At 39.3% G+C, this 13,567-nt stretch overlaps 1 protein-coding gene across 7 annotated transcripts in view; it reads right to left on the reverse strand.

Annotated features, from left to right (window-relative positions):
* Positions 1-13,567, reverse strand: part of LOC118416567 (glutamate receptor-interacting protein 1-like) — a 114,467-nt gene that overhangs the window by 35,594 nt on the left and 65,306 nt on the right. For 6 of the 7 annotated variants that reach the window (XM_035821719.1, XM_035821717.1, XM_035821716.1 and 3 more), the window contains exons 5-7: positions 9,519-9,664; positions 7,308-7,394; positions 2,118-2,193 (exon numbers count right to left, since the gene is read on the reverse strand). In XM_035821719.1, the coding sequence (XP_035677612.1) occupies positions 2,118-2,193; positions 7,308-7,394; positions 9,519-9,664 (309 nt within the window). Of the gene's footprint in view, positions 1-2,117; positions 2,194-7,307; positions 7,395-7,653; positions 8,016-9,518; positions 9,665-13,567 lie in introns of those variants that run through there. The other variant, XM_035821722.1, reaches the window with a different exon arrangement.

Genomic DNA, 13,567 nt, shown 5'->3' on the forward strand with positions numbered 1-13,567 from the left:
CAGATATTCAGAATTTGTCCATTATTCCTTAATCCCAAAACCAACACATTGAGTTGGTGTGGCCTATTAAGCACATCACCATGTGAATGTAATTTTCTGTCTGTTACACCGGTAATTCTTAAGCGAAAGCCGGTAAGTCCTTTAACCCTATAGGACCCAATTTCAGTGGTCCATTCCACATGTCCTCAGAATACCTCCATTCTGTCTAAACACCATGAATAGTTTACAGGAACTTGGATAGGTCGGAGTAATATACAAAATATACTACACCTCTCCCTGTAACTTCGAAATTTGACCTGAATCATGAGCCATGACGTAAACCAAGGTTTTAAGTTATGCTGCTGGTCCGTTCCAAACCACGTCCTCAGAATACCCCTATATTTTGTCTCTCAGCATCTTGAACTCTATTGGAAAAGTTGGATAGGTCTCAGATAGACGAGGCAAAAAATACGCCTGTAATTGCTCAGTCAGCTATAAAAGTACAAAACTTGGCATGCTTTGGCACGAGTATGGTTGAAGTATACATATATTTTTCAGGGGTGGAGCAATTACAAATAGCATGTACATGTAGTATACAATCAATGACATGCACAATGTATATCTTTTCCTATAACATTACATAATACATCAACATCAAATATCATCAACATCAAATCTAAATGTTCTGAATCATGAACCAAGAATGCCAGTCATAATTCTAGTTTTCTTGACATAGAATAAACACTATCAATGGCACTCAACTGTAAATGTGCAAGTTGTTGCAATATTGTGTGCAGTCAATTTTTGTTGGTTTTGTCATTTCTGTACCCCAGACATTAAACGGATGACCGAATATCATTGCGTGCAACTCTTGTCGCTTTTTTTACCACCCCTAACTGTAAAATAGTTATGATGTGTGACACTTCCTGCAGGCCAAAATTGAACCTGTAAGCAATAGAATAGCCCTGACACAAAGTTGGGCTAATTCTTTATCAACTGTACCACAGAGCCTGCGTTATCGATTGCTTGCACTTTGTAAAAATTGCTGCTGCCCGTAAAACCGCGTACTGGTGACATACATGTTATTCCCGCGCACGTAAAACGCACCACAAAAGTACATGTCTCCCATGATGCGGTGATAACCAGATTTACCGTCCGTGAAACTGCGTGATATTGCCATTTAATCCTGTGAAATATATGGGATAATCGGGTACAATACATCTTGTCTTGCCTTGGAAGTTCGTCAGCTTAAAAGTACACTACAATTTAATTTGAAAGCGATCTTCTAATATACTTCATTGCCATGTTCAAGTTATGGTCACAAAATTACAACTCAGGGTTGTAAATACTTATTCGCCAGATTGCAAGTTGTCATAAATATTTACTTGCAAGTTGGAAAAAACTTTGTGTATATCCAAAAATTGTTCACACAATGAATGTTAGTTAATCTTTAATATTTCTGTAATGAAGCATGGATTTATAGTACATGTATAAACTAAAAGTAAACTCTTTTTCAAAAGAATTTCAAAAAACCCAATATAGCAGATTATCTTAAGTTTACAGTGATAGGGACGACAACATATCTTGTTCCTAATACAAGAATTTCTGAAAGGATGCATGGGTTGATATATCATGATAAAAATGTCTTTAAACAAGGAGCAAACCCAAGAACTTCAAGGCAAATTCATCTGACATTACAGTGTTAACGGAGACTATGTTACATTCCTCCTCTGGATTACTTACGAGAAATTCTACAATGAAGCTTGGATTGATATACGATAAAAGTGTCTTGTAACTCTTCTTGGGAAGACAAGGAGGAAACCTAAGAACTTCACGGCAGATTCATCTGACATTACAGTGTTAAGAGAGACTTCATTCCTCCTCCGCATTACTTTCAAGAAATTCTACAATGAAGCTTGGATTGATATACAATAAAAGTGTCTTGTAACTCTTCTTTGGAAGACAAGAAATAAGCGTAAGAAGGCAGATTCCTTCGAGACTACATACCTACTTTGGATTACTTGTGAGAAATTCTACAATGAAGCTTGGATTGATATACGGTAAAAGTGTCTTGTAACTCTTCTTGGGAAGACAAGGAGGATGCGTAAGGAGGCAGATTTATGACGAGCTTCACATACCTGTCTGCCGGTCCTCCCGGTCTGATGTTAGTCACGAGCAGAGGCCGCGACTGTCTCCTCTCATCAGCCACTCCCCCTGTAACACAGCAGGTCAGAGGTCACCACAAATACAAAGCTTTTGCACCATTCATAAAACCTGAAGTACATGTAACAATGTGACAAATTTGGCAGTCGCTGGTCCAGTTCTCCACAAATCTTAACTTCTGCACCACTCCAAACCGGACACAAGCCAAATGTCTGTAGGTGACAAAAACTCAAGCTACAGAAGCAAAAGTGGCAACGCAAGCTATAGAAGTGAAAGAGGCCTTCTTTCGCTTGTCTGGTCGTCTCTGAGGAATGCAGGGATTACTTCAAGTCTCCTCCAGGCATGACTGAAGTGCGTGTGTCATGTCATTCAAACACCACTTGATAGCCGAAACAACTTGTGTACGTCAAACACTTCATCAAAGGCGGACTGGTGTGGGACAAAGTAGTGGCCTTCTGTTATACAATCCTTATGTGCTCTATCTTTTCCGTCATCTCTGCTGTTAGTAACAGGAAGAAACATTATTCTTTGTAGATACCAAATGTACACAATGTTTCAGACAGAATGTTTATTTAAGGCAAGGTATTAAAAAAATGTTACTTTTGAAAGTAATTCAACAGCTAAAACTGTTATCACAATCTTTGAAATACAATTGCAAGGATACTTGCATGGAGGTAATAAGTACCATGTGGTTTATGGAAACCCAACAAAACAGTAACTTTGTTAGATATCCCTGTAATCAGTGAATGGGATGAAGCAATGGGTTGGTGTAGAAGATAAGTTTTCCCGCCTGCAAACTCATCAAATATGGCAAAGCAATGGCACATAGCCATAGTGTTTATTGATACCAGTAACGATATAATCCTTTTTCGTGGAAATGAGTCAAATACGGAATTTGGGATTGCTATAATAAAGTCCCACAAATAATTGTACATCAATTTTGTGTTCTATCGAAATTCTGTCTTAAACAGGTACGATCCTAAACTAAAATCAATAAGAGGAAATGAACAGAGAATCTACTTCTAGGAACAATTAACAAAGTTTAACACAGTATAAAGTACTGACAGTCATTGTGAGAGATGAAACAGTACCTACATGTACCCAAGGAGGTTGAAAAAAGGAAAGGAGTCGGCTCATAATTAGCACCTTGCCGCGGCCTTTGTTTTACCCTGTTAAACCCTGCTGTGTCCCATTGTTCCTTCAACCTCCTTTATGTACCTGAAACCTCTATCACCGTAATCTCACCTCTATTAGTGCAACACCCTTTTACACCTTATTTCAGTAATTCACCAATTAACATACTACGATTATGAAATACATAGTACCTTGGAATGTACCACACAAGGAGAATAGTAACTGTTGTGACAGCAACTCCGTTCCCACACTGAGCCTCACCGTAAGTACCACTGCCAGCCTGGAATCAAACCAAAATCCAGTCTTTCCTTATAAGACAGTTGTTATTCTATATACTGTCTCCAAGTCCAATCCAACTTGGCAGGCTTCGATGTCCCTGGGTTTATGCGAGCCACCCAATAGTCTGGCAGGGTGGATATGACAAACATCCATGAGTCAGACTTCTAGAAAAACAGCCAAAACTTCTACCATCAACTTCAAACCATACCCACTTAATTTGTTGATTCTAAGATTCAAGAAACTAATACTGGACTGGAGGATTAAGACAAAAGCATAATCTGAGGAAAATTATGTTGTGAAGTATCAATAATAATTGGCGAATTACAAGCCGGGGAGAACACTTTTAAAGCATTTTCACCCCAAAAGGTGAGTGGCCTAAAGCTCTCGATGATGTCATCATGACATCATGATAATCTGCATAAATTACCTTTATGCAATAAGGTGCTACCTGAAAAAATCAAGGTCCATGCATTATTCAAAATCGTACTTTCAAGCAAAAAAACCCCTGAAAATGCATAAGCCCTGTTTTCATGTTGTCTTTTTCACTTTAGAATGTTCACAGCCAATCCACTGTAGTCTTAGGCATAAGAAGTATCAAACTTCCAATGGTCAGACTTGGAAGACATTCCTGGAGATACACTGTATTCAACCCAGATGGAAACAATAATTCCGATCCTTGACTGTTGTCATCATGAAGGGAATGAAATATAAGTTTGTCAAGGTCAAGCCTTCTCCAGATAAGACCTACAGCCTTTGTCCAGACAACAAAGCATACAAACCCAACCTATAAGTCTTCTCTCAACTTCTCTGTATTTCCTATACTCAACATAGAAGGGTGTGGTTTATAGAGTGCAAAGACCTTTAAGATAGTCAATACACCGCACTTGTACAATTATAAAGCCCCCCTCTAGTACATGTTTGTGCTACTTGACCTCCTGGTCACAAATAGGAAAAAGGTGCATCTGGCTGGTTTACAATCTTGTTGAAAAGGTCAGCCTGTTTTTTGCGATTTTTGTGTCGTTTTTGAGACATACAGAGCACAGGTGGACCCCCCCTCCCCTGTTGTCACCTCAAACTGGCCCTGGCCCAGAATGCATTGGAACAGACAGCAAAGGTTAAAATAATTCCTCCATCCAACAGATTTCTGCCAATCAACAAAAGGAACTAGGAGTAAAGTTGACCTTTGTCTTTCAGACCCTTCTTTGCCAATCGCTGTGCTTCTGTTTGACATAACTGGCAACGGCTGTTGAAAACTTACATAAGTACATCCAACTCCAATATCGTACTTAGTCTGGGATTACCAAAACATTGTCTCTGCAGATGGTGAAAGGCTTCTTATACCTAATACAAGTACCACTAATTACTTAACATTTGGAAAGATCCTAAAGATTTGCATGACTGGTGCCATTGTTGATTTCCACATTCAAGGTTCAAGTTGCCATAGCCTCAGAGCTATACAGTCCTATCTCTTTATATTAGTTTGGAGGCAGGAGGGTGTGGGTTCAAACGTGTTCCCTGCCTAGTACTCAGCACTGTACATGTATGGGAAGGAGTAAGGCAATTTAATACACACTGTCTCTAGTGGACTAGCCCAATGCTACATGTATACGGTAAAGGTAAATGTGATCATGGTACTTGTTGTCTCATTGGCTTTATGTTTCCATCAGGGCAGTGGGTTGATATCAACTACATGTACGTCTAGGGTATTGGTATTGGAGCCCAACCCATCCCTGACACCACCTTTTACCTCCCCAACCAAAGACAGGTACCCATTTTTACATGTATACTTGGGTGGAGTGAGGAAAGTCGTGTTAAGTGCCTTTCCCCTGGGCACAAGATTGGTAGCTTGACAGAATTTGAACCCTGGACCAAAGCCCCTGCAGTTATGCCACACAACCCCAGTGCCGTAGTGCTTACACAAATGTGTGGCCCTGGGGCTATAGAAACAGAGATGGGCACTGCCCTACATACTGAAACACGTGGGCAGCCATATCATAAAAAGTGACCAGTGTCAGGTCCACTTTACTATCTACCAACACATGTTCTGGGAAACATCACAGTATTAGTAACCCTGATAATACCCCCTACTGACCACTTGATAACCCTGGATGATGTGAATAGAGAGAGTAAGCATTCATAAACCAGTCATCCTGATTATAAACAAAATTCTGCTTCCCAAACAAAGATAACATATAAAGATTACAGCTACATTGTATGAGGTCAAGCTGGCCACTAACAGTGTCAGATGCAACTGAGTTTCATTACATCAAACATACATTGTATATGTAACGCTAATTTAGCTTTATCTGTGGGGTAACCTATATCCCTAGATATGGGGTATTTAGGGATGTCAAGTCAATAGACGGTACTATTAAACTGCAATAGTTTGAAAGAATTGTAATTTGAAGCCACTGTCCATTGACTTAATATCCCTAAATACCCCTTTTCAAATAACAACGGATATAGGTTAACTTCGTGGATAAAGGTGAACTGGCGTTACATGGAATTTGGAACCAAAGCAGCGAAAACTTGATCTGACTCATATTTCTGGTACTGAATGTCAACTGTAATGAGTAAACGGGCTCTGATGACTGGGCGTTTGAATTTTCCATTTTTGACTCCAACTCACAAACCCCCTAAAGAAAAATTTGCAATCATACCATAAATTGCACAAAGAAGCTGCAAAAGACCATATCGTACATCGTACTTTGGAAAATAAATTCAGAAAAACAGATAGTAATGTCATATTTTCTTCTGTCATACTTTTGCACAGGATATCAGTTCAACTGAAGTCAATATCAAAGAAGATACGAAAGAACAAAAATTCTGAACTAAATGGTTTGTACAAATGTATACTGTACCATGTTCTGTGTGTTCAGTCATCCTTTCAACCTTCTTGACAACTTAAATTTCATAATGCCCAACTTTTTTCCACACACATGCATCAGTTTTGGGATGCCCAGAAGATGTCATCCATATAATCATATCAGTAAGGCTTAACACCAGATTGACAGAATTGATCTGTTTTGGCTCAGGGTGAAGGTAAGAAACGCTTTATGATTACAGTATTGATGTGCCTAGAAAACTAGTTAAAGATCCCACAAGTACAATATGCTCCTGACAAGCATCTTTCAAAATCAATATTTCAATTTGGCAACTCATCAAGTTATATACACAGAACTGAACAACATGTAACGTTAGTTCACCTTTATCCGCAGGGTCACCTTTATCCGTTGTATCTAAAAACAGCACATTTAGGAGTAATTAAGTCTGCGGACTGTGGTTTCAAATTTGCAATATCTTAAAATGTTCCAATATGAAACCACCGTCCGTCGACTTCATATCCCTAAATACGTTTTTTTTTACAAACAATGGGTATAGGTAACCCTCGGATAAAGGTGAACCAGCGTTATATTTCTGAGTGACTGTACTTTAACTTTATTTTTGATAAACCACTGGAGACACCTTTCCTTGAAATCAATCAGCTGTATTGAAAAAAGTTACCTTTTATTAAATGAGTTCTGTTGAATGTAGAGGCATTCTGTTTTTCGAAAATGTGTAAGAATCACTAAAATAAATGTTGTCTGGCAAGCATTCATTTAATTGAAGGAGTATCGTTTTTTGTTCATTTCTGCAAGGTACAAACATGTATATACAGCAAGCTTATGCAAAACAATGCAATACAAAAAAAACCATGTAAAGTAAATAACAAATCATAACTATTCAGACTTGTCCATCTCATCTTGTCTTACCTCGAATTGTGAATCCAAAACTTCCCCCCTCCTTCTGCAGACTCAGTTCCACCTCTTTGGTAACCACGTTCCCACCTGCCTCTTGTGCTGCAAGGCAAAAAAGAAGAAGAAAAAACACATAAATTTTCCCCAGGTCAAAGTAGGTGATAAAAGCTGTCTTCAAAAGGCTTTTCTGTTTCACAGACCATTAAAAGTAGACCAACATAAACCTGTAAAACTAATGTACCTCCATCTGCAACAACAAACTGTAGATAAGAACAAGGTTAAAGAGATGAAAGCTTGCATAAGCACAAACAAATTCTAACAGCTAAGCATAAAACTAGTCTAAGAAGTCATAAATTCTTACACCGATGGGGACAGGCCATCTTGTCTTCATCACTGGTACATGGGAATGGGAAACATTTGATTTGTCCTCTTGACATGGTTTTAAAAACGGTGTTTACTTCCACGTAATTCCTTTATCTCCGATTCCTGAAGCCTGCTCACTTTTCACCACACCTTACAGTACTCACACCCACACAACAGAAGCTTCTCGAGATGTCCCCTTCTCAGCAGATTCTGATGCCTCCGTAGATACCGCGGTCTCTACAGATGCCTCCAGGCTAGGCCTGTCATGCACTGACCCCTGGTGAACCCTACCTTGTACCTTGCGACAACTTGATCTACTTTTGCACATCTGCACGCATTTCTTTGCTGTCTTATACTTTATTTGGACAATGCCAGTAAAACCTGCTTCTCAAATGCGTCTCCAAAGCCACTGCTCACCATCATCCCACAATCGTAACCAAACAATACAGGCATTAGAAAAATTACCACGGTTATCTGTTGAACCCAAACTTCACTTTGAATCAATGATTAACTGCGAAAGATGCTCCTAAAGGCATGGCATCTCAGGGTCAAGGGCTGTGTGCTGGCATTTCTGGCAGCGTTATCTGTCTTTGTTTTGAATTCCGTCTGTAAAACTTTGCGCCCTGAGCTGCGTTGGTTGATGAGGAAAAGCTGTGCCAGGTCCTGATGTGCCTGGAGTTACATTTTGAACATGTACTAGTACAAGACTGATACTTCTCACACCTGCAAGCTGCCCTTGGGTAGCATACTTCTCTAGCTACAGTATCCGGTGGAATACAAAAGTATCAATGTCCATCAATCAAAACGTAACACAGGTAAATCTAAACTTTTTTGGCAAGCTGAATAAAAGTTCTTAACTGGAACTATGCGGCTCCAGATGTCTTACTGAGGGATGACTGTGGTGAGATAGATGTGGTTAGCTGAGGAATGAGTCCACTCTACTATACACAAAACGTTTCCACATTTAGGATTGTTACCGGTGTTCTAAACCAAAAATGCTCTTCATAAAGAATGCACACATTTCACCACTAACTCCATACAACATTCCTTGACCGAATGTCATATGACAAGACACAGGAAACCCACATTTAAGTACAGGGCTGTTCTTTCTTGATCTATAAACTTCATCTGTAAGTCTAGATTCTCTTTTCACAAAATGACCATGACCTGTTTAACTTGTCTGTGAGGTCCTCTGCCAACTTTGACCCTACCCTTATCTACAGATACAAGTACATGTATGGCAGTAAGGGTAATACAATGTAGTTCAGTGCAGTCAAAACCTTTATGTAATGTCTTGAAATTCCACTGAGTATCTGAAGACTACCACATTGAAGAAACAGTGACACTAATACTGTAGCATCTGTAATCCCTGAGGTATGCACACTCCGGATACCCAGGTGTTTGAGATACACTTGAGATGGCCTTGATAACATCGTTCTTTAATGTGGTGGTCTTATGAGACTGAGACTTGAGGCTGAACATGTCATGAAGTTACACAATAGGTGAAGGAAAGTTAATCAATAGGATATTGGAGAATTCTCTTACACAACTAGACTGCCTCTTACCTACTGACATTTCCATGTCTGCTAGACATCTTCCTCAGAGCTTCTAACTGGAGTTCTGCTTCTCGACACTTAATGTAGGTGGCGCTTTTGCGGTAAGAACACAATCCCAAATGTGGCTGAGTTTGTATCCCCCTCATCATGGTTCATCACTGGGGTTGACTTTCTTGAAAATGGTTGTGCAAAAGGAATCTCCAAAATCCATATGTTCTACCAACCTGATGAATTTATTTTCCTAAAGTTAATCAAGTATTACTAACTCAAATTATTATTATTATAGCAACAACGACAAAATTTGTACCTGTAAGCGGAATCTCATACTCGACCTCCAAGATGACCTTCTCCCCGGCGTTCTTCAGCAGGTTGATGATCTCGTCATGGCGAAGTTTCTCCGTCCTGATCCCGTTCACAGATAAGATGTAGTCTCCTATCTCCAAGGCATCACTCCTGAGTACAGACAATCACATAAGATTATGATTGGTGTCATGTCTTGACCTCAAGAGGTCGCCCTCTCTTCCTTATCAATGCAAAAGAAACAGCACACCACCTAGCCTTTGCCTTGCTGAGGTAACCTTTTTACCCATGCCAAGAAGGTTGTGTTTTCAGTATTGTTTGTGTGTACGTTTAACTTTGTGTGTGTGTGTTACTGTATATATGCATGTTTCTGGACAGCATAACTCAGAAGGACAGAGACAGATTTGTATAAAAAATTATTGGTATGTGAGCAGCTCTTGATCAGACCTCAAAATGATTAGATCTCTGACCACCTGACGGAACTTCTGTTTTCGTTATCTCGAGTTTTGTACATTCTATGGTGGTGACTCAAAGATCGATCAAACATCAAAAACTTAAGATATATGACATCCAGTACAGAGAGTAGCAATGGAAACTACTGATTACTGGTGGAAGCAAGTTATTGAAAATGGTGGTGCCCTCTGATTGGCTCCTTCCTGTCCAATCATGGTCCTTCGGCTGAAACTTGATCAATTCGTCTGTAAAATTTCCTTGCCAATGGTTCAAACACTGGTTATTTTTTGTCATTTGCAACACTGATGCTAATGGCAGTGTGTATGCAAACTTACATCAGTAATGCTGAAGAATTAGAGGTAGGATGCATACACTTGTACAAGACAACACTTCACATCACAACACCGACACTTGCACGTTTTAGTAAGAAGTTTGTAACATACCTAAGCCACGTCTGATACACGCTTGCACATGAGTTAGAGAGAAAGTTAGAGAGGAAGAGCAAAATAATTCACACTTTTAAAGCTGAACAATAAATTTGTGTGCTTTCATCTTCATCTTCAGTACTCCTTACTTTTGAGATTATATTATACACCTTTTTCACACGGCGGCCATGATAAATCGAAAACAAGGTCAATGAGGCAAACAGACAAAATTATTTTTAAGATTAGCTCCCATTTAGTTTTCTCCCAAACAACACAAACTTTCACAATTATTTTTAGATCAAATAACAAGTGTTAGGCCACACCAATTTAATTTCTTGGTTCACGGATTTTTTCATAAAAAATATGGAGCGAGAGGGCGAAATAAAAATAAAAATTGTAAAATGGTTGGAGTAAAGGTAACGGCTAATCCAAAACATAAAGAAAAAAAGTTTTCAGCTTGAAAAAAGTACAAAAACACTACTTTTGTACAGTAACAGCATCTGTACCCACACTTTAAGGAGCTTATAATATAAAGGCCAATTTGCTACACCAGAAAGTTGGTGAATGGTTTCATTAATGGTGAAAATTTGCTGAGTGGTAATTTTTATTTTTATTTTTTTTCCCAAAAAAATAGGAGCGAGCGAATCCGTGAACCAAGAAATTAAATTGGTGTGGCCTTATGCACCGATGATAAGAGATGCAAAATAAAAACATAATAATGCAAATATTTGACGGACATGCCGCCATTCTCTTATTGGTCGATTTCTTAATTACCATGCTGCCATTGGCTGAACTGCTAATTATGATAGACAGTCTTTTGTTTGCTTCATTGACCTCGTTTTTGATCTATCATGGCCGCCGCGTCAAAAAGGTGTATTAGCAGTGACGTTGAGCTTTGTTCAAAAAGCATCATGCTCCACCCTGACAGAGAACGAAAAGAAAAGAAGCTTTGTTAAGCTTGACTGACAATTTACTGAGCTGTAAATGTGCAACAACTGGAAGAAACTGAAAGCTTTAAACAAGGTTGAATTACAGAATACAGGACAGGCAGTGAGAAACGAGACAGTGATTCTCGCTGTGAATGATGTTCATCTGATTATTTCCTGCAGCTTGTGTAATCCTACCTCTGCAACACTACAGGAAGTTATTATCAGAATGAACATCATAATTATGGCACATGCATGTACTATGAATACTAATTATACCACATTGACTCTCCTACAGTTAGGCAGGACAAGTTAGGGACAATGTTCTCCCTAGCTACCTCAGGGACAGATGTTCAATGAGGCATAGCTCATCAAATATTCCATATCAATAACATGCTTGACTGGAAAGGCCCTGAAGCAAAAATATGTCGGCTTCTTCATTCAACCATTTCATACCTTTGTATTCTATAAAGGAGAAGAAATGAAATCACGTTTTAAGATCAAATCTAAACAGGACCATCAAAACAACTCGTTGACACATGATGAATATCATTATTTGCAGAAATTAAGCTTTCACAAAGATTGTATCAGATATTATATTGCAAGAGGAGAAAACATTGTTTTCAGATCTAAAACATATTCCAAACGCATAGCAGTTTTTATAATAATCAATATCATAACAGGATTCCCATGTCTTAATCACAAGAGACCTTTACAGTGTTCGGATTTATAATTATGATAACATGCTATGACTTCTAATGAGCTCTCAGGTGATAATTGATAGATGGCCCCCAAACCGGATAACCTTTCCAAAAGTCAAGAAACCACCATATGGGAAATGTTAAATGGCCATAGTGCTCCATGCTACATTACCCTACATACCCTGCTGGCTAATTAGACCAGCCAGATGGGTATTACCACAGTAAATCAATCATAAGTAGATTGAATTCAATTACACCTGTATTAGCTCGGGATTATATTTTGTGAATCTGGGTCATTTCGGGGTCTCCTTTTAATTTTCTGGCTAATGAATGATGGCAGAGTGCACATAAAACAGTTGCCAGTGACGTGTCCTAGAAAGTGGATGTTCCCATTATTTGATATCATCCAAATGAACAGGTACCGTTGAGAATCTTGGTGGAAATGTTTTAGAGTTCCTTACAGATTCCTTAAGGTGGTATCTCACGGGGGCACTAGTGTGGCACTGCAGGGTTTGTTCACTGCGGCAATGTTGACAAAGTGTTATTTTTGCTGATTTTTTATAATTTAGATATTGTGTAATACGTAAAAGTATGACTTAGAAGACAACAAAATACAACAGAGCATAAGAAAACTCATTCTTTATCTCTGAAATTCGTTGAGTAATGTTTCGAACCCCTCAGTGCTGCACTGGTGCCCAAAGTGCAAGGGCAATGACCCTAATTGACGGCTGCGCAGAAGGTCCCCGGTGAGTCCCCACAGGATTGATTTTTAAAAGTATCAGAAGATGTGTTTTTCTTTGGAAATGTTGGCATCTTGGAGCTGTATTCTACAGGTAAGGGTTGTAGGTTTTTTATTATGTCGAAAAAACCAGACTTTCAAGCCTGTTTTGGGTGCCTGGACACTAGAAAGAAGTTTGTTATGTAGCTGTCATTGTAGTGCCAGATGGGGTCAAAGGTCACCGAGTTGCGTTTGGATGCAAATCACATGTGTTCCAGTGGTCAGAAAGTTCCGAAAAGTTGAGAATGGACATTTTAGAAGCCGGGCTACCCTCTCAATGTTAGTTTTTCGAGAACGAAACGTCAGGTAGGTGACTTTTGACAGCTTCTCTTTGCCATTAAATGCATTATAAGGATAGGGAAGACATGATTGGTGGTCACTGCTCTGCCATGTTTGGCAGGGTATTCAAGTTCAAAATTAGCAGGTGTTAAGACACTTCAAGTGATGCGGGAAGGGTTGTCAAGCATTGTCACAAGTTTCAAAGACTTCACGGAGACCCTACTCCAAGGATTGGTCCCCAGGGAGCACAGGTGTCAGGAGGGATGTGGTAAGGTTTGTGGCTTTGGTTAGACTTCATACTGTTTAGCAAAAAGTGGCACAAACAGGGGAAAATGATAAAATCTGCTCACCCTGTCATAAGGGGACTACTCTCCATCAGTTTAGACACCAAAATTTGTATCTTAATGCTGTTAGACCACACTTTGGAGCAGATGATGAGAGTGCATAGAATGAGGGGGGGGGGGGGGGTAAGTGTGTCCTTTGGGGCTTATATA

The sequence above is a fragment of the Branchiostoma floridae genome, chromosome 5 (assembly GCF_000003815.2).
Source record: "Branchiostoma floridae strain S238N-H82 chromosome 5, Bfl_VNyyK, whole genome shotgun sequence".
In the NCBI taxonomy this organism is placed as follows: domain Eukaryota; kingdom Metazoa; phylum Chordata; class Leptocardii; order Amphioxiformes; family Branchiostomatidae; genus Branchiostoma; species Branchiostoma floridae.